At 43.2% G+C, this 22,198-nt stretch overlaps 1 protein-coding gene and 1 long non-coding RNA gene across 3 annotated transcripts in view; both read right to left on the reverse strand.

The window, feature by feature from the left end:
* LOC146500033 (uncharacterized) overlaps window positions 1-22,198 on the reverse strand; it is a 347,579-nt gene that overhangs the window by 287,455 nt on the left and 37,926 nt on the right. The gene's annotated exons all lie outside the window — the stretch shown is intronic.
* The window catches only part of arhgef49 (Rho guanine nucleotide exchange factor 49), an 84,565-nt gene that overhangs the window by 6,326 nt on the left and 56,041 nt on the right, over window positions 1-22,198 (reverse strand). For both annotated transcript variants that reach the window (XM_085135957.1, XM_085135956.1), the window contains exons 2-6: window positions 20,309-20,456; window positions 13,838-15,489; window positions 6,520-6,715; window positions 4,946-5,156; window positions 1,957-2,546 (exon numbers count right to left, since the gene is read on the reverse strand). In XM_085135957.1, the coding sequence (XP_084992083.1) occupies window positions 1,957-2,546; window positions 4,946-5,156; window positions 6,520-6,715; window positions 13,838-15,429 (2,589 nt within the window). In that variant the 5' untranslated portion in view covers window positions 15,430-15,489; window positions 20,309-20,456. The remainder of the gene's footprint in view (window positions 1-1,956; window positions 2,547-4,945; window positions 5,157-6,519; window positions 6,716-13,837; window positions 15,490-20,308; window positions 20,457-22,198) is intronic.

Here is a 22,198-nt window from a genome sequence, read left to right on the forward strand (position 1 = left end):
CACCCATGCATGCTCCACACTGCTGACCTTCTGATAAACACACACTTTTTAGTTTCATTATATTTTTGCAAGTAAATTTTAATTCCCTTCATCTTTTCTCCCTCTTGCTGCTGCAGCCAGTGAGCCGGGCTGTCAGCTAACTAATGTTACTGACTTGTTAGTGTAAAAAGGCCAAAGGGTAAACAGTGCAGAGACACGTGTGCCAGGTTAACCGGTGATTCTAAATCAGCAGCGGGGTTTAGATGCGAGTCTGAACGATTATTTTTCACTCTTTGTTAGAGTGCCCATGGTGTACCCAACCTCTCGCCAGATGTCAACTGGGATAAGCTGTTAAAGAGGCAAATGTTTACAGTTATCAGTAGCACTAACGCTCCTTAGCTTTAATGCTAACCACTGATTTGTTATGTGTTAAGCCAAAATAAGTAAAAAGAAGACTAAAGTGCTCTGTACAGCTGAGACGATGTCCAGAATTGGTGATACTTTACTGCAGGCACTATCATCACCAGTGTTGGTCAAGATACTTGAAAAAAGTAATCAGTAACTAATTACTGATTACTTCCCCAAAAAAGTAATCCCGTTACTTTACTGATTACTTATTTTCAAAAGTAATTAGTTACTTAGTTACTTAGTTACTTTTTAAAAACACGATTTACAACCTGAATAGGTGATAAAGTGATAGATCTTTCAGCCCAATTCTACTTTTTCTGCATAATCATCATACAAAATGTAATCAAATGAAAAAGTCTCTTTTTAAAACTTATTTTATTCGTTTTAATCTTTTAACTTTATGCATCAGGCAAAAAATTAATTATATGCAACATTCTCTGACTTGAAGACATTAGTTTAACATTTAAACCTATTTTCTGCACATTCCAGCACATAAAATAAAATATTTTTTTTGTGTTTACACTCAGTCTTTCAAATAGATGCAAGTAAAACACAGCAGAAAATAAATAAAGTCAAAGACTAGCGGTCCTGTTGCTCTATTTTCACCTGTAAAGCAGGAGTGGGGTAGGCGGAGGTTTACCCTGGTGCAGGTGTGCAGCGGTCAGTGGAAGAATCCACGAGTTTCTCTGTGAGTTTCCCATTACGTCGTAGCTACTCGGTGCTTGTTCGGAAGTTTAGGGGGTTTTTTTTCGCTGTAAAAAGAAGTTTTCTTCCCACGCACAACGGACACTAATGTTTTTGTCACTTTTTATGGAATCAAACTCAAAGTAAGGTCAGTACTTCCACGCTTTAAACGCTGCACGCTCATACTCTCTCTGCACTCGATATATGATCCATTGTTGATCTGCACACAGCTGTTGTCACGAACGTCGCACTCGCTTACGTCACTGTCATGAGACATTCTCGCAAAAAAAATCACGGTTTTAGTAACGCAGTAACGCAGCGTTCCTACGGGAAAGTAACGGTAATCTAATTACCGTTTTTGCAATAGTAATCCCTTACTTTACTCGTTACTTGAAAAAAGTAATCGGATTACGCGTTACTGTAATCTGATTACTTTTTTGGGCAGTAAAAAAGTAACTGTATACTGTTTGTGTAGTGATGATCAGAGATGGGCACTCATTGTTAATGTAAGCATATTCATGAGAGCATGATTAATGGTTCCTCTCCTCTACTTGACAACAAGTGACCGTTTTCGTCGTCGCTGTGAGAGAAACAAACATTTTTACCTGCAGTTGCTTTGAGTGTATACATGCAAATGCTTGTGCTTAAACTTGTGGTCCTGATGTTTGTACTGAATCTCTAAAGTGTACTTCTACATATATCTGAATTTGGACTCAGTAACAGTTAAAAAAAGAAACAATGGCATTTAATGACATTATAAGTGTGACCCTAAAGGTGAATTATGCAACAACAGGAGATGTTGAAATCCGTTTGTGAGCCAGAAGATGCCAACTTTGCTCATGCACAGCTGGTATTTATGTGTGAGAGACAGAGAGTGTGGGTCACCTGGTCAAAGGCCTGATCGATGCTGTCCTGCAGGTGTTCAGTGAAGCGTTCGTTGACATCTATTAACTCCTGAACGTTGCTGAACACCACGGCGAGCTGCTCAGCGGTCAGCAGCCCGGCACTCTGCATGGGGCAGTAAAACTCCTCTTTGATGATGCGCAGGTCCTCGCCGTAGCTCGACTCCGTGTTCAGAAACTCCAGGATGGCTTCCTTGCGTTCAATGCGCAGCTTGGAGCAACGTTCGCACATGCGCTCTCCCCGTTCTTTCGAGGCCCCGTCCCTCAGTCCACAGTCCGGACACGGTCTCTGGGCCTCCCAGGCTCTCAGAGAGGCCGACGGTCTCTTCCAGGTGCGGGACAGACCCGGCCCGATGCCGCTGTCCACTCGTTCCACGTCGGCACCCCGGCTTCTGCGGTAACGGCGAGGCTCGTTGTCCTCTTCGTCGCGCTCATCACTGAGGCCCACCACTCCGCTGTCTGCACTCAGGCTGCTGATGGTGCTCCAGCGGTGTTGTCCGGTTCGAGTCACGCCCAAGACTGCCTGGCGCTCCTCACCGGGAGGCTCTGAGCGACCACGAATTGCTGCGGGTGCTGGGGAGAGGGATGTGAGGATGATCAGATCATTAGCAATCGGAATGTTTATGGATTTACCGTCCAGTTTTTGTCAATCAAATAAACGCAGGTTTCTGGGAAAAGGCCAGCAAGGTCATCATTAGCATATGTCGTATTGATGATCCTTTGCCCAGCACTAGTGTAATGGGTCTTCAACTGACAGGGAACAAAAGCGGGTAGTTTGTGTGTGTGTGTGTGTGTGTGTGTTTGGTGGGAGGACTTGAGGACAGGGTCCAAAGGCCATAATGTTCAGTGACAAGCAAGACTCCAAGTTGCATAAGGGATGTAAAAACAGAACAAATGTATTTCTTAAAACCCTTTTTTTCTTTTTTAAAAAAAGAAAAATGGGATGGGATGTCAAATGCCAGGCTCAGCTGGAGGCTCATTCACAATTTATTTGGATTCACCTCATGGTGAGGTCAGAGGTGTAATGAGGACAAATAGATCTGTAAAGGTGCTGGCATTTGTTCACAGGAAGGAAGCATCAAGTCAAATCCCATCACACAGTGATGGGGTCAGTGCCATACACCATAGGAATATGTGCAATGTTTATATGTTGAGACTGTATACAAAGATAGATGACCTGACAGTCCCCCAAAAACAAAGCCAAAACATCTCAATCACCTCTTTGTAGATGGATGAACCCATGAACCCCACCTGCTCCATGCTAGCAGACAGGAAATAGGCCTAAATACAAACCATCCAGCTTTGTAGGCGACTGTCACTGAAATCAACTGAGTTTACACACGAGGAGTCGTCAATGAGAAGGCAAATAACTGAGAGAAACTGAGGGCTTAAATAGACTGGATAATAAGGAAGAGTTGAAACAGGTGAGAAAACATCTGGAATAAATCTAACTAATGACACAGAGGAAGTAGAGCTAAACACAATGCACAGGACAAAAAACTAAAAGCATAAAACAGGAAACAGGCATGGGGAAACGAAACAATAGCAAAAGGTCCAAATTGACAACACTGGGTCAAGGATCCAGCTGTAGCGGACATCACAGGCTCTGATTGCAGGTACGTCTCTAATAACCCCAAAATACACCAATCAGCAGTATTCTTTATAACTTTTGGTACAAAATCAAAGCTGAGAAAAGTGGCTACAATATACTGAAGTTCATTCACACTCTAAGGCAGGGGTGTCGAACTCTAGGCCTCGAGGGCCGGTGTCCTGCAGGTTTTAGATATCAGCCTTGGTCAACACACCTGAATCAAATGATCAGTTCATTACCAGGCTTCAGGACATGATGAGGAGGTAATTTAACCATTTAAATCAGCTGTGTTGGATCAAGGACACGTCTAAAACCTGCAGGACACCAGCCCCCGGGCCTGGAGTTTGACATCTGTGCTCTAAGGTTAGCTACATAGCTTTAAAAAAAAGTTGAAAGGCCCTTTTCCCCAAATTTAAAGTGCTGTTGCCAGTTTTCTAACTAATCATAAGATAATGTTACCTGCCATTGTGCAGTTACACTCAGCAACCCACAGTAGTTGAGATTCAATTCAATTTCAATTCAATTTTATTCATATAGCGCCAAATCACAACAAAAGTCACCTCAAGGCGCTTCATAGATACAGAGAAAAACCCAACAATCATATGACCCCCTATGAGCAGCACTTTGGCGACAGTGGGAAGGAAAAACTCCCTTTTAACAGGAAGAAACCTCAGGCAGAACCAGGCTCAGGGAGGGGCGGGGCCATCTGCTGCGACCGGTTGGGGATGTACATGATTTCTAAAAATCATCTCAAAAACACAGAACATGGACAAGATTTTAATGTCAAAGGTATTATATCTCTTAAAAGTCAAAGTGATACAGAATCCAGAAAGCTTTACTGATGATATTCCAGTAGCCTACATGTTAAATAGCTACCTGCCCCCTGAGTTGTTTTATTTTATTCATTAGGGTCATTCGACTCGAGCTTGGAAATATTTGTGTGGAAGCAAAGTAGAGGCAATAAATTTAAGTGTTTTACCAGTTGTGAAGAATCTACCAGGGACTCTTTACTGCTTGGATTTTGGTGACATTCATTAAAAATGACCTCAGTGATGTTGGCTGGAAAGTTGGATTCAAGGATGAAGGAAGCATCACGTTGATTAGCGTGTGGCTCCTGTTTACTGAGGTAGATATTTGAGCAACACACACATATTCCTAACGGTTGCATTTGTGTTACAACCCAAACACCTCCAACCAGATTTGACGCATGGACATCCTTTGATAGAAGTTCACCAGTCTGTGTCGTTTCAGCTGCAGTGACACTGAGATTTTTGTAGAAGTCGTCCTTATTTGTGGGATTTTCTTTATCCAAAGTAGCTCCATTTAATTTAACTAAAACCTGAAGAAGGAACACAATGTGGCACACCTGTCATGCACTTACCACTGTCTCTGTCTCTATCGCGATCTCGACGGTGGCCGTGGAGTCGAGCGGCGGCGGCGATCTTCATCTCCAGCTGCTTGCGCTTGGAGGCGTCGGCCGGCATGGGGTCACTGTAGTGGGGTCGCAGGCGGCACTCGCGCTGCGCTCTCACCGTCTCAGCCAGCTCATAGGCTGCGTCCGAGCTGGAGCGCCTGCAGCCCAGACTAGCGTGCTGCCAGTTGGAAAGACACGTGTGTCAATCAAACGGTCGTGTTGCTATAGCAACAGGTGAAAGAGGGCAAAGCTCTCTGAGGTACTAAAGGTGGCAATGACAACAAGACTGAAATTCCAGCTCGCGTATTTCTGTGTGTGCCTGTGAGAGCAGTTACCATGCACAGTGTCACCATCTTCACTGGCATGACATCATTACATAACAAATTTTGGTTATCGCTCTGATCCCGGCTTGTAGCACTGACAAGAATCCAAATTTCACAGTCAGTTGCAGCACTAATCGTCTGCCAAGTCTCGTAAAAAGGCTGTAAATTCAGCGAGGCCGCGCTTTGAAAATTCTGCTCTTATTGCAACTTCAAACCACCCAGCCTCGAAGATGAGAGATATCCTCCAGACGACAAATTCTTTAGAGGTTAAAGCAAGGAATTCCCCAAACACTGCAGCATTCAGCATGGACAAACACTCCTCGAGTGATCTCTGAAATTCTTTTAGGGTCTCTCAAGTCCCTGAGAATCAACCTGAGATATAAAGTTCAAAGGTCATAGCTATAGCATCTTCCTCATCACCCCAAAGGCATCGTCAGCATCCCCTATAACATCCATATAATGGCTTTAGATTGGCCATTGTCTTCCTAACCGTAGACACGAATAGAGCAACTAAATATGACTGAAAGGTGCAAGACTTTCATCGCTTCACACAGCTCGCAGCTATCGGATAAAATGAAGGAGAATAATTCATATTCTACTAAATTATCTAATAACACCCGTTTCTCCGGTAAATGCAGAGGCTGTTAATTTAAAATAAAAGACGGCAAGAAAGAAGCAAACGCACCTCGACATCTGTTGTCTAAGCTACCTAACAGCTGCTGCAACATGCAAGCGAGGTATGACTCCATGTCAGTCCGGCTCTTCTGTTCTGGTCTGCAGATGCAGAGAGGAGCACGATGCTAGCTGCAGCTGAGCCTGGTGTCAAGCTGCAGCCAGCCAGCCAGCAGAGAGAGAGAGGAGGCACGCAGAGAGCAGGAATGGAGCGCTCAGTTACCAGCAGCAGCTCACTGCTGGAGGGATGCTTAATCCTCCTTTTTTTTCCTTTTACTGCATCCTCAGTCGTTGAGCTGTAGCTGGAAGACAGACCGCTGCATGCTTGTTCTCAGCAAATACCTCTGCATCAGTATATGTGAGGGATGTGCATGTGTGCGTGTCGCAGTCCCCTTGCTTGTCCCAGTCACCGATGAATACCAATAGATCAGTGTGTTTCTGCACACTGCGAGGCAACGGCAGAAAGCAGAAGCGACCTAAGGAGCGCACGGGGAACGCTGTTAAGACATGACAAACAAAAAAAAGAGAGCGGGAAAGAATCCTTACGCATTCTCCTGCTTCCTCTCTTCCTCCTTCTCCTGCAGGTGCCTCTTCGCCAGCCTCGGCTCCGCAGGCCGTTGCCGACGTTGCCATGGCAACGGCGGAGGGCTGACAGTCGGCCAAGGGGGCGGTGATGTCACAGCCTCCGTCCCGGTCACCTGACAGCCTGACGGGGGTCTCGGCGGAGATCTCTGCACTGCAGCTGGTGAAGAGAGGAGGGAGATGGACGTAGAGAGGAGGGGAGGGAGAGAGATGGGTGAAGAGACGGGTGGGAGATTGGGAGGGTGGGGGGTGAAAGGGATGGAATAGAAAGCAAAAGGATAAGGGGGATAGAAGAAAAAGAGGAGGGAACAAGACGTGTGGAAAAGGTATTGAATGAAGGAAGAGGGGGAAATTATAATTCTGGCAGAGCCCTCTTCTGCTTACAGCATCTCTGTCATTCATTACTCCTCATTCTTCCTTTCTTCCTCCTGCTATGTCTTCACCACCACCCACCCAACCACCACCTCCTCCTTTACCCACCCAGACTTCCAAATCAATCCCTCTCCTCTTTTTGTGGCCACCCGCCAACCCTAAGCTCCTCCTCAGGAGCACAGTAATTAGGCCCACCAGCAGACATTAACACCTGAACCCCACGGACCACGGGGACAATGCCTTTTCGCGGCCACGCACAAACACGTGGAGGCATTATAGTTTTCTTTCATTCCTTTGTCTGACAACTGGGGATTCGTTCTTGCTGCACACAGACAGCATGAGATCTGTGACATCCCAAAAAAGCACACAGTCAGTGACAAACTGCTGCACAGGAATTTCACTACACTGGAAATTGCATATCCTTGAACACACAAACCACAAATACATGCCTGTGGGGACTTATACGAGCATTTGTAATAGCAGAAAACAAACAGACCAAAGCAAATACAAATCCACCACAAGATGTGCACCTTAAAAGTGGCCAGGGATCGTTGTTAAGATTCACTTAACGCATCAGTGAATGAGTACAATGAGTTTATTAGAGCTCGTTTACACTGAGTTTATTAGGGGCTATTTACTCTACGGCCGAGCCATGCAGTAAATGTGCCCTACTCGGAGAATGGACTAAAACAACTTAAAAGCTAATTATACACAGGCGGCACAATGATGATGTCCGCTGCCCTCCAAAAGTCGCTATAAAATCTAATGCTGAACTTTACATAAGCACAAAAAGTTGCACGTCTATGTGGTCAACCTTTTAACCTTTATAAAGGCTTAACATTCGGACTGGTAGCTGGTAGCTATCTGCAAGCTTTATAACTGGACCCACTTGTAGTTTCGGTTCCTTGTGAAACATTTTTAATATTATTATCTGACAAATAACTTTGTTTGCTGTGTGGTTAATTTTTCTAACAGTTTGTTCAAGATTAAATTTTAGTAATATTTGCATGTGCTAGCACGGATTAGCAAGTATCTGTGTCTGTCCGATACAGTCTTTTCATGCTACTTGCTAACCTAGCTAGCAAGCTAGTTAGCTGACTAGCACTTTCTCCAAATAGGAGCTGTGTCCCAAAATTTGAAGGATGGGTCGGGTGTGTCCTTCGTGGCCTACCATATCCCAGAATTCATAGCGCGGCCCAGCCAAATTTCAGCTGCCAACAATGGCGGCCGCTACTAAGTTTTAAAATTACTCTTATTAATCTTTCTGGGCCACAAAATAAACTTTTAACATATTTTAAGGCGAGAAAGTAGCTGTGTAAATTACAAATATCTGCTTGGTTTATCAAGACATCGCATATTTGCAAAAGTGTGCCGACGTTTTCGGAGACGTCTGTTACCCAGCAGCTCGATAGCAAGCCGCGGGGTTCAATGGTCACTCCAGCCGGCGAGCGCAGCGGACTCTCGGCTTCATCGTTTTCAGACCCCCACTCTTACTCTGGTTAAACATGATATAAGTCACTCAGATAACTTAAAAATGTAATTGTTTGCCTTTTTTGGGTGTTTTATTTGTTCTGGAGTAAATCGGTTTGGCTGAGATCAAAGTTATTAGATTATTAGATTAAATAAAACTTTATTAATCCATCGAGTGGGTTCCTCCGGGATTTTCACACAGCTGAATAAACGTTAAACAGAAAACTGATTAAACAGAATTGTGAGACGGTCGAGAATTTACGCCAGTGTCCTGTTATATTTTAGATAGCAAGGAGCAGACGGCCGAGTTTATTAAACTCCACCGACAAAGCGGTGACGCAAATCTGAAGGCTAGACCGTCCCATTTCACAGCCTTGCACTTCCGGCCTTCTCGGTCTTTGAAGGACCCGGCCCACGTAGACGAAGGCCGGATCCTCCGAAGGATGCAGCCGACGTTTTGGGACACAGCTATGGTCATTTCTGGCTCAACAAATCCGTCATAGTAGCGGCCAAAATGCTAACACTGAGGCTTGGAAACAGAACTTCACAAACCAACAGGTACTTTCCTCTTTTATATACAGTCTATGTTCATTCCTGGCCTACCCTGTTTATTCCCTCTCTCTAAATCCTTTGTGATTTCGTGAAGTCATTTAAATGAAGTGTTAATAATACAGGAAATATTGATTTGTGGTGTTTTACATTTTGTTTATGCCATTAACTTCAGGAGAAAGAACCAACTGCTATGCTGTATATTGATTTTGTTTTTTCAGCACTGTTAAACTTCACGGTCCAGTAGCCACGTTTGGAAACTACCATATTACTGCAATCATTGTAAAAAAAATATGTTGTGACATCAGTTTGACATATTTTTATATATATTTTACTCAAAATAAAGGTGTTTGTGATTTTTTTTTATTAGCTAGGCGAGCTTAACTGCCCCAGGGATCACAACCCATAACGGAGTCTCGATGATGTCTGGGCTCTCACAGGGAAAGACAGGCTGTAAATTCCTGATATACTTTCTTCACAAAGGCGTGTAGTCTCAAGAATTTGACGCAAGAGTTTAGGAAAACTGGCTCGAGCTTTACTGTAATGTTGAGTGAAATGTCTTCTCCATTGTGTTTTAAGTAACAACAACAAAGCATCAATCAGCCACAACATTAAAACATTAACTGGTAGAATAAATAAGATTGATTATGTCGTTATACGGCAGTTTTCCTTTGGGAATCTCTGAGAAAACTCTACACTGACACGTCTTTTAATCTTCCCAGACCTAAACCTCTTTGAGTTTGGGAAGCACAGGCTTGTTCTACACCCTGCAACCCACATCAACCAAAAAATCCCTGCCAAGGTCCTTCGACACCACAAACAGCCCAACAGTGTCCCACACAGTAGGTATATCAGTGATAGCCACTACTAAACTTACATAAATAGAGTATTGTATTCATTCAGCTTGTGACTGCTTCATTACTTGTTTGTTTAATCCATACATTGATGGAAAATTGTAGAAAAAAATAACTCAAAGATATTAATACGGCAAATAACCAATAGAAAAATAAGAAATTCATTGGTGTTCTCGGGGCCCAGAACCAGTCGATTCATTGTTTCAGCACCAGCTCTGCTATTAAATTTCCTTTGGCTTCTCTTCAGCGTGTGTGTGATGACTTAACACGAGGTCTTATTACTCTAATGGTTCTTACATAACAGCGTCTTTCTGAGTTCTGTCCCTCCCAAAGCAGTTAAACTGCTGAGCCCTTTCTGGACATGTCGTAAAAAAAAAAAGTTTTCAACGTCCTTCATATGCTGCGTGGCAGCTACGTGCGCTTCAGCTCAACTACTTTCTTCTTTGCAGATTAAATTGCATGAAACTCTGGCAACCTGCACGTTGTTTCTCAAGAAACACCAGCACAGCAGATGAAGCTGTTGTGGCCAAAGCGTGGCAAAAAGCCCAAGACAATTAATCCCCCGGCTCTGAAGCATCCGAGCGCTTTCCCGTTGAACAAACTGTCATTAAAATGCATTTCTATCACAGTATTAGCTGTCACACTCTGGATGATGCATGGGATCCAATAACCTGTAGTTTAATTTATCAGGAAACCGCTGCATGTGATAGATCAGCACTCAACACTGCACGTGACACCAAAATTAGCCTGGCTGTCACCTTCACTGATCCATCTCTCAAATTAATTCATTTTGAATCTGATTGGGCGAGTGCGATCAATTGAGACGAATACACAGAAAATAGATATAAATAAAAATAAAATCTCATACACACCACCTTCTTCTTGACGTCTCTATATAACACTATTACTGCAGAGTGCAATTAACTCGGTGGTGCAGCTTTATGCTTCAGCCTATGAAAAAACGCTCCCAGGTGTAATAATATGAATATTACTCTAATAGTGCAGCTATAGCACAACGCCCTGCACGATACACCTAAACAAAGAGACTCGCGACGGACGTCAGATACCTCGGGGTGCAGTGATCACACAGCATACTGTCATGTTTAATTAACTAATAAATGTCCAAGTATTAAAACATTCACAGAGCCTCGGGCTGTATTTAAATCTCAGGAGAGTGCGAGGTGTGTTGCATTATGGGTGCTTTTTTTCTACATAAAAGATGAATCCGCTCCGGATGCTGGAGATGTGAACGGGCTTTACGAGCACTGTAATACTGCTGACAGCATCAGCTGAGTAATTGATTAGTGGACTGGGAGACAGTGAAAAAGCTCTGCAACTGCTGGACTGACTGTCGACATTCAAAACTGTTTCCTTTACTGTCACTGTGATTTCTGGGTTTTATTCAAAGCGTTCAGAATTTTTTAGGAAAGACTGCCACAAAATTTTGTTGCAAAAACCAACGTCTCTCACTTGCCTCATCTCTTCATGCTTCGTGTAGCCCCATCGTCAGGTCAACGTCTCTCTAAAAGTTTGTTCTTAGATTTAACCCTTTAAGACCTACCATAGAACCAAGTCCGCCAGAGCTTATATTATATTTTTACAGCCATTTTTGGAAGCATTTCAAGTTGCTATACATCAATACAACCATTATAGCCCAAATTTTTAATAATATGTATGCATTAAGTGCATAGTAATTACATAAATTGCAAAAAAGTGCAATAAACTACAAAGAAATTGAAAATCGTTTTTGTTTTTTTAACATATATTTCTAGTTAGAGAAATTTAAGAGGCTTATCCCTCAAAACTGTAAATACAAAAAAGTTGCACAAAATAGTTTCCCACCACAGGAAATTTATTTTGAGTGTCTTCATAGTTTTATTTTTGAAATACACCAATTTTTATATACTGCAGGAAAAACAAAAATAAATATTATAATGCAAATTTGCAAAAAAGCAGCATATGCATCAAAATAAACTATTTCCAGCAGTGCAATATGAGTCCTAAGCATCCCAGAAACCACACAGAAAGTCATAAAGTCAAAGATAACTTTTAAAAACACCAGTATAGGCTCATGAGGCCCTGATGGTAAAAAACGACATTTCTGCAAAATGACGTCACTTCCGGTTTCGGGCAGGTCATGGAGGACATGCGATAGTTCGCGCTGATGGACGTAGGAAGTGTTACAAACAGCTGATCGGATCGGCAAAGCGTGTTTCTGGAATATTATGTCTTTGTTGCTGCAAGCGCTTTTTATACAGTTTTTGCAAAGCTATATGTGGAAGGAAACCGTGACTTAGGACAAGCTGATGGCATAAGATGTAAGTACAACTCCTCCGGTTTCATATGCAAAAAAAATTATTGTGCTAGCTTACGTGGTTGCAGAGCTACCAGGATTTAAATGTAGTTGCGCAAAACGGAGCGTGCCGCTCCGACCGGCTTTAAAGGGTTAAAGAGACTCAGATTCAGCCGTTCTTTGTGTTTAGCAGTATTAAGCAAATGTTCAACTAAAACCAAAAATGGATGTGAAAAACAATGCATACATAACTAAAATACACTTCAATTAAAGAGGAAATATCCTTAATTTTTGGTATTTGTTAGATTGGCGAAATTTGTTATCACAACCTCCCCGATGAGGCTCTGATCGACGTGTTTATTGAGACTCTGGATGTCTACAAGACTGTGAGTCAACTGCTTATATTATAATATTTATACTAATTTAACCTAAAGCTTGTCTCTTGCATTGGTCATAAATACAATCATAATTCAAAAGACTCAAACTAACACAGAATAACTAAATTAACTGTAATGCTCACAACCAGTGCGACCAAATGCAGGTCCACTGAGCTGCTAGCTAATACTGGTCTTGTTATAAAGATTAAAGGAAAAGAAACGAGCCTCCTGAAGGCATCACTTGGAGCATCTTTCACGCTTTTATAGTCTATAAAGCCTGATCGTAAAAATAAAATAAAATAACTGTTAGTTGCAGCCTTAAACTACAGCTCTGCTCTCTTACATACTGAACATATTCTGTATCTATACAATCGCACACACGCAGCAGATATTTTTCTGCTGCCTTCATGCAGTCATCCGTCATTCTTTCTAGCAGTGCAGACAAAGGAGCGACAGTGAGCGGAGAGTCCAGACTGGCAGGGAAAGATCTCTCATTTAGCAAAACCAGGCAGTTGGGGGGGGTGGAGTTTATATTTCTCAACTGACCTTATCAAGCAGCTCTTTGTTCGGGGTCTAATATTTACACTGCAAGAAGACCTAAATGGGTGCCCAGTGCTGTAAAACACACCCTTCCCTTGTTTGTCCTTGATCAGAATGAACCACAGTGGAGTGAAGCCTGCATTTATTTAGCCAACAGATGACACTGAGAGAGGAGAAGCAGGGAAACAACAAGTCTGCGTCCTCCAGTCTGTCGCTGCCTCCTCATGCCAGGCTCCCGCCCACAGTCTCGTCTGCAGAGCCAACCCCGTTAGCTCCGACAGCTGTTATCACAATAACTGAGATAAATCGATAACACAACAGCACGTGCGGGCTTAAACAGATGGACGGGCATACACTGATACAACGCTGGAAGTGTACCTGCATATACTTTACCGATAAACCGTTGTAAGCCCCTACAAGGATCGGATAATGTATATTGTGAGATTTAATTTCTCCATTAGAAAGATTTAACTGGATTTTAAAAGAACGTGCTTATTTGTAAGCACCACTGTATGTACAAAAAATTGCTGTACTAGTACTGCAAGTTAAGAGTTAATCAGAAACCTGTTCCTTGAGCCCAAAGGTGTTGATCTTTAATAAATGAGGATATATTCTAGATACATTATGTATCTTTGGTTGTGATGGAGCCAATATGTGTGCAGTAGCATGCCAGACAAATAGGGAACAACTCCATAGTCATGGTTGTTCCCACCACTATTATGCAATATTATGTATTTTAACCTATAGACAACATGTTAAGTTTAACTTTACAACAACTAACACACACACAGCACTCCTCTCTCTCCTGCCACGCCTCTTCCACTAACCTCTTCTTGATCAGGTCCAGTGCAGAGCCAATGAGACCATCCTTCATCTTATAGATCTTGGCTCCATAGCTAGACAGTTCGGTCCCGTCCAGCAGCAGAGCAGGGCAGCAGCTGGAGGGTCGTTCCCACTTCTCCCTGCTGGGCGGAAAGGGAACTGACCCAGCAGGTTCCAGACTGCTCCTCCTACGCTTGGCGCTCCCATCATCCCCTCCTACGTTGCTGGCCTTTTCCTGGGCCGAGCCACCCTGGGGCGGCAGGGGTGAACGTGGAGAGGGCCCCGTGCGGATGGGAGAGTACGTGCTGGTGTCAGAGATGGAGGCGGGAGCGGGAGCTGCAGTGCCGTTAGTGCTCACAGCGTTGAATGTACGTTTCTCTGAGGACGTGATGGCCTCGGGATTTTCTCTCTGCTTTTCCAAATGAGGGTCTGAAAGGATTATCGCACCATCTGATGCTCCTGGGTCTTGCTGCAGGTCAGATACAGGTTTTTCAGATGGTGTAGCATCCACTGTGGACTCAAGGTTCTGCTTCCTCTCCATCTGCCGCATCCTCTTAAACTCCTCAAAAGTAGGTATATGCAAGCGTCCCAAAGGAGGTCTTCGAGGCTCTAATGTAGAGTCTGATCTGCTTCTGTTACCTGAAATACTGTCTGTTGTGTAGGATGTCTTAACTGCCTGCTGGGTGGATGGGGAGCTGTGGAGAGCCAGGTTGGGGCTGCTATTCTGCCGACGGAGCTGCAAACGCCTCAAGACCTCCTGTTTTATCTCCTCTGGGCTGGTGATGCGCATTGTAGAGGGCGGCCTGGAAACAGGACCTGTTGACTTCCCGTGATGCACACTCTCCCGTTCCATGGGTACAGCGCACGGGGACACCGTAGGGCGCAGTGGGAGGGGCTTCAGAGGTTCAACAGCTGACCTTGCACTCTGAAGGCGGAGTTTCTCTCTTAGGCCCTTCCTCGCATCCCATTCATCCACACCACTTGGAAACAGCAACTGAGGGAAGAGTGGCAGGTCCTTCCTGGGCAGCCCGGGTCGAGGGTAAAACGCCAGGCTTTCTGGGTTGGGTGCCAGCCCATGGGAGCTGTCTGGAGACCCATCATACCAGTGACTAGTGGAGGTGTAGCGTAAGATAAACTCACTGTCCACGCTCCTGTAGGGAGCACTGCTGAGCGAGCACAGACCAGAATCTGCCAGAGTGTTCCAGTTTAAGTTCTCCATACTCCTGTAAGGCCTGCTGCCATTGCTTCCAGTATGAATGCAGGTTCCCGTGGCTGCTCCCTGACCTGACTCCATCCCCAGAGCGCCCTGTCGGCCAGAACAGTACCTGAGCCCCAAGTTTGTAAGCAAGGTGCTGCTGTTACACCGGGCCATGAGGGGAAAAGGTGGACCATGAAACCCTGGATAGTGAGGGACGCTGGTTCTGTGCCGGGGGAAGGAGGACAGGGGGTCAGGAGACAAGGGGAGGTTGGCGATGCAGGGCTCCACGTCCATGACGAGGTCGAGCGGAGAGGTGCAGCCAGCAGGGGAGCCGGCAGAGGCCGCGACGGAGGAGGTAGAGGGGTAGTCACATGGCGGGGGAGGCTTCACGTCTGGCATGGCTCGGGGCAGAGCGAGCGGCCCTCAGACGTGCAGTGAGCTGGTACAGAGATCCACAGCCTGCAGCAATGAAGACGAGAAAGGACAGAATGTCTTTATTCATGGTCCCGAGCAAGAAATTGACAAAATGACTTTACATCTTGGAACATTAGCTCACAGCCTCAAACGTGAATTTCATTACTTTAGATGTTTCCTCCATCATAACACAGCTCAATATTGAAACATTACTCTTCAGTGTAGATTGTAAAATGACCTTTTAGTACACATCAGTCTTCTTCAGCCACATTGACGACTACACAGACCACAACTCTGGACGCAGAGACAGTGTCTCTGAAGCCTGGTTCGTTCACCAGAGTAATCACATTTATATCATACAAATGGCGTTCTATCTGCCCCCTTGGGCTATTTCTTTATTTTCCCTTTCTCTGCGGCAAGAATAATAATAGAGGGATTATTGCCTGGCTTGTCGGGCTATTAAAACATGAGATTGAGAGACAGATAGTGGAGGATAGTGAAAAAAAATGAGTAGATGAGACAAAGATGAGACAGACGAAGAGGAAATGAGTGTGATGTTAAGAGAAGGCAGTAAGCTGAGGGGACAGTAATGAAGATAACTGCCTGGCAGTCCACTGGCGGATGGTTCTGCTTTTTTCCTTCAGACTAACCAGACAGTATAGCTGCAGATTAGCAGCCAAGACAGTTGGCAAGATGGCACCGGGTGTACTGTGGCTCTGTCGCTCTCTTTAATGAGTACAAATAGCAAGTTCACCGCCCAATACAAATTCTCATTCTCCATATCTCACATCGGGTCTACATCACAGCGAGTAGCGCAGGGTCATGGCTGTGATTATGACTATGGTTATGAAACAGGGACTCAGAGGGCTCATCCCTGATGCATTATGTGAATAATAAAATCCAAATCATCTCCAGACTCAGATGCTTTCCGATGCTAAAGCACGAACAGGCCGCCACGCTTCTCCGAGGCTTCGCGGTAATAAGTAAATTGCCATTCCTTACATGGTTAGAGGTAAGCAGCCCTGCGATCCGAGTTAATCAGTGGGCGGTTTCCCTCGTATTTTATTTGTTGGCTGCTAATTAGATGAACATGTTTTTATAAAACGAATCCTTGTAGCAGCAGAGTCTGAAAGACAAACCACATTCACAAAAACATAATCATTTTATCTTGAACAAGGAGGAGACTGGTGATATTTTTATATATTTCATATTAAGAAAACAAGAGTGGAGTGATTGCACTAACAAGTACTGTGATTATCTAAAGCTGGATATATCTCACTTCTCTTTTTGTCTATTTTTTGTTATGCATTGCACAAGGTCGCATGCTGCTTCTCTACCACGCATGCACACGTAACAGTACATTTTCATTTAATCTCAAATGCACTGTCCTCAGTGTTGGGAAGGTTACTTTTAAAATGTATTTCATTACAGATTACAGAATACATGCCCCAAAATGTATTCTGTAACGTATTCCGTTACTCAATGAGAGTAACGTATTCTGAATACTTTGGATTACTTAATATATTATCATGCTGTTTACAACTACATGAATGTACTATTGCTGTGATTTATTACTGTTACTGAAGGTCCGCGGCTCCGAACCGTAGTAAAGGGACCTCTGGCTAATACGGTGGGTTCTGTGTCGGGCTCGTAGCTGAAAACTAGCTTTACTTTGTTGTCTGGGTCAACTTTGCTAGCGAGAAACAGAGAGAGGGGTTGAAAGGCTGCTGCAACGGAACTACAGCGTACAGTCGAGTCTTAATAGCTTACTTACAACTGGGCTCGTCAGTCGCTCTTCTTGGCTGCAGTGGTTATTATTATATTTACATGCTTCCAGCTCCCGTTTCTGCTCGATGACAGCTCGTACTTTTCCTTTTTCTCCCTCCCTCGCTCACAGAAACATAACGTGTATGGCAGTCCATTCTCCCTGCAGCACGGACTACACTGCCTATGATGCTACATTCTTTAGAGCTATACCTGTAGCATTCCGCCTATTAGCTTAGCACAACAACAACAAAAGGCGCTCTCTCACCCAGGAAACACGAAGACAGAGAGCATCACCCTGTAACCATGGCAACCGTAACGCTGCCGCCTGGAACAACAGAACGTAGCTGTCAAACAAAACCCAAACAGTCCTGACCCGCGACAATATGAAACAGGGAAGTACCGCCATGTAATCCATTTATTTCAACAAAGTAACTGTACTCTAAATACCACCGTTTTAAACGGTAACTGTAACGGAATACAGTTACTCATATTTTGTATTTTAAATACCTAACGGCGGCACATGTATTCCGTTACTCCCCAACACTGACTGTCCTGCTACCTGAACACTCTGGATCCCCATACGTAGATCACTCTGACAATGACAAAAATGTAGGAAAATGGTTGAATCACACTCAAGCATGTAAACCCGTGTCCTGCTGGTTTAGGAAACACTTTCTTTTTAAAGGAAATGAAAGTGGATTTGTGTGTTTTAATAATGCAAACATGCAACAGAGAAGGACGAATTGACTAACACTTTGTTGTAGAATAAGAGTAGCTTTTTCTGGCTGAGTCATACTTCGTGATCAGGGGAAATTACATTATTTCAAGTCCATTTTTTTAGGTTTTGCATGTTCTGTTGCTTTACGACGATCAGTATCTTAATGCCTGTGAATCATTTTGATAGTTTTTTGTATATCTTTGATGTTTCTTGTGCACCACGCCCTCTTTTCATTAATGATCTGATCGTTATTAAGTATGTGCATTCACTACCTACTTGCATCCTGAAGTAAAAGAAATCCAGTATTGTTTTTTCTTTTTGCAAAATAACCAGATTTATTTCTATAATCAGTTTTAAATCTCTACTTGCAAAACTAAGTGATGCCTTTGAGTGACTTCTCTGTTATTCTGCTTAGAAGACACATACAATATGCATGTGCGCAGTTCAGCTGTGAGGGGAAAGAAAATGCTGAAATCTGAAATTTGGCTTTAAATTAGCTTGAGTGTGAGTGTCTGAATAGCAGGCAGCATCCTGCTCGACATGCCTGTGCCTCTCCCTCTCTCTGTGCCTTTCTCTGGTTGAATTACTGCCAGAGTAAATGCTCTCTGGAGGTCTCGCGCTCTCTGCTCCCTCTGTCACCAAGCTAACTGAGGAATAATTCATCCCCACCAGCGGGGAAGTAAATCAGCCACCATGTCCAGCATGCACGGGGGCTGATTTCTCGAGATATGATGGCAGAGCGCACGGAGAGGACAGCTTCAAAATGAGGAAATGAATCAATCAAATGATTGGATTCAGTGTCTGAGTTACTGCATTGCTGAGAACGCTGACAAAAAAATCTCCAATTTAATGAGTCAGTTTGTGTATTACTGAGTCCTTCGATTTAAAATTATATGGCCAAAAAGGTCTGTGTCTATTTCAGGAACATTTGATTTAGTTTTGCATTTCCTAGTTGGAAGTAGGCCAGTCACTTCTAGTCAAATCAAATATTAATGGCATATACATGCAGTCCTGTAAGTTCACCCCATGATTCAATAGCTTGTGGAACCACGTTTAGCAGCGATAACCTGATAAGTTTCTGTATGACTACCTCACATTGTCTCTAAGTGTGTGTGCATCTCACATTGCTGTGGAGGAACTTTGGCCCTCTCTTCTTTTCAGTTCACTGAGTTTTCCATGTATTTGTTTTCTTACAGTCTCACCACAGCACTTCTGCATCGTCCTGCTGCAACCAACTTGGGCCAAGCTTTAGCTCTCACATTTGTTCATGGTTAACTCAAACAATGCAAGGTTGCAAAACAAGCCCAAATCATCACCCCTCCGCCACCATGCTTAACAGTGTGTAAGAGGCATTTGTGCTGACATCCTGTGCTTGATTTTCTCCAGACTGTGCCTCTTAAAGCATGTCCACTTTGGTCTTGTGTGCCTAAAGGACGTTGTTCCAGACGTCTTGTGGTTTGTTCAGTTGTAGCTTTGCCATGTTCTTTTTAGAGAGAAGAGGTTTTCTCCTGGAAAACTTTCTACTCGTCTTTTTCTAATTGTAATTTCATGAACTTTAACATCCTAACCCACTTAAATGCTTCATACCGTCACACTGTAATATGTTGCTTCTCTAGTCAGTGCACACCCTGACTGGACCAGAAAGAAATCCAACTGCAAGAAAGGCTTCACCAGCCATCATCAGTGTTAGCTGATAATCCTCTTGTGAATTGGAGTAAATCTTTCAAACCTGAAAAGAAGAGGCGACTTTAAGACTGGGGGGTCCACATATTTCATTCAGGTATCTAAATAAATCCATGTCCATCTGGTTATTATTCAGACAAAGGTCAGTAGTTTTCAGTCAGTAGTTTTGTCCTATTGAAACTCAGAGCAATTATTTCACTATTTGACACAAAATGAGTCACTTTATCTTATTTCAGTCACTTACACAGTTTATCCCTGTATCCTCTTTTACTTAATATAACACAAAACTGTGCGTCTAAACCACCGGTGACGCTGAAGGTCTTTAGGTTCTCCTCCTCCTTCTTTGGCTCTTTTGCTCAGTTAAGCGTCACCCCATTCGGTTGGCACGATTGAAGAAAATCTAGCATAAAACCTTCACTCTGTGAGTTGCAAGAATTTCCAATTAAACATAAAGTGTATGGCAGTAAGTCGCTGCTGTGAAAAGAACCACAACTCTATTTGTGCCTGTGTGCAAACACATCAGTGTGTTATAAGCGTGTCTTTATTCTGCTGTCAGCACATCTGCTTTTCACTCTGATCGGGCAGAGTTTACCTAACAGCGAGCATCATGTTGCAAGGATCAGTTCTGGAGTGAAATCCTCTTGTTTCAGCCAACAGTTCCTGCTGGCAGCATGCTGTCTGATCTTCTAAACTTACCCCATTTTAATCAACTCTCTATGCTGCTTCTCTCCTCCTACAGGTCATTGGCTCAGATCCCACAGTGCCCAGCTTCCTCTTCTCAGACTCCCCTCAGCACAGCTATCCGTCTGGAGCGTCCACTGAGCCAGACAGACGTGGCCCTGAGCTACAAGTTAACAGAGAGAGAAAAGCAAGAAAAACAGGACATCAATCAATAAGCTGCCATTTCTAAATATAATAATAAACGCGATCACTCTGCCAGGTGCAGCTATATGTAAGGTCTGCTAGTGAAGGAGAGAAACACAATGGGCATCAGAGACTTCAGGCTTGAATAGCAGATGTATCCTGATACTGTAAAACAAACCGAGTCCTCCTTTTTAGAGTGAATTAGATGTTGAGTCAATTACATAATTAGTGTTCGCCTGACAGGAGAGAGCATCCTGAATTACGCACATCACAAGAACATGTGTGTGTTTAATCAGTTAGGGCGTTCATGGAGTTCCTCAAAAACACTCTGAGGAGAATATATATATAATATATAAATATATATTTACAAAAGGACAATTTATACAGTAATTATTTTTCATTAAAAATCACAATTTAACACATTTTTCTGTTAATTTACAATGTTAGGTCCGGACAGCTGGATTTCATACTGTTATTTTACACTTAAACTACTGTAATCTGCAAAAACAGGTTCTTCCAATAAAAAAATATTACATCACTGTGATGGGTGACATATAAGCTTAGCAGTTTAATACTGTCAGCTCTTTGCTTATTATGAGAATGGTATTTTAATGCTCCTGTAATCTCAATAAACAATGTATTATTATAAAATGATTCAAAGTACTGTGAAATAACCCTCATAACACTAAATTACCGTATTTCCCGGACTACAAAGCGCACCGAATATTAGCCGCACAAGCTAAAATCAGGGGAAAATCCTGTTTTGTACATACATTAGCCGCACCTGACTAAAAGCCGCAGGTGTTTCAATGTTGACTTATCATATGTAAGAGAATATGCACAATATGAATATGTCAGGAAAGAGATGGCTGTTTGGAGACACACCCCTTTTATTAATATTTTGAAAAACAAGTTATGGGTACATATTTGCATAACTTTTTAGGTATATGTACAAGTAGCGGTAATTACAAGTACGAAACATGTACTGTGCTTCATAAATGAGTAACAAATGTAGTACATAACAATAACCTACAGCACACCAGAAAAATAGATTTCAGAATCCACCGGTGGAGTTCAGCATAACTTGCTTTTCGCAAATTTATCGCCGCTAGTCATCCACGCCTCCCGCTGAACGTGTAGCGCTACTTTGAAGTTTGTTTTTCGCGCTACTTCGTACGGCACTACGTTGCCTGGCGGACGGACATGTGACCAACATACCACTCTTGAACCCCGATCCTTCCGCCAGGCAACGTAGTGCCGTACAACAGCGGAACAAACAAAACAAATCGTCTTACGATATCACAAAAATCATGGACAATCCATAGAAAAGCCGCACCTGACTAAAAGCCGCAGGGTTCAAAGCTTGTGCAAAAAGTAGCAGCTTATAGCCCTACAATTACGGTAATGACTTCAATGAAGCATTTAACAAACTAACTGAGGAACTGATGCAGCATAACTCTGCTCAGATAAATTACAGGTGTACTCTACTAAGGTAATGTACCGTGTTATTGTGAAATAGCTTTCTGTCTATATTTTTTTCTCAAATGGGTCAAAATTCAAAAAAGTCAAGTGTATTCACAAAGACTGACATGCAGTTTCGTGCATTGTTATAGCCAGTGTTGGGAAGGTTACTTTTAAAATGTATTCCATTACAGAATACAGAATACATGACCTAAAATGTATTCTGTAACGTATTCCGTTACGTTACTCAATGAGAGTAAC

The sequence above is a fragment of the Neolamprologus multifasciatus genome, chromosome 16 (assembly GCF_963576455.1).
Source record: "Neolamprologus multifasciatus chromosome 16, fNeoMul1.2, whole genome shotgun sequence".
Taxonomy (NCBI): domain Eukaryota; kingdom Metazoa; phylum Chordata; class Actinopteri; order Cichliformes; family Cichlidae; genus Neolamprologus; species Neolamprologus multifasciatus.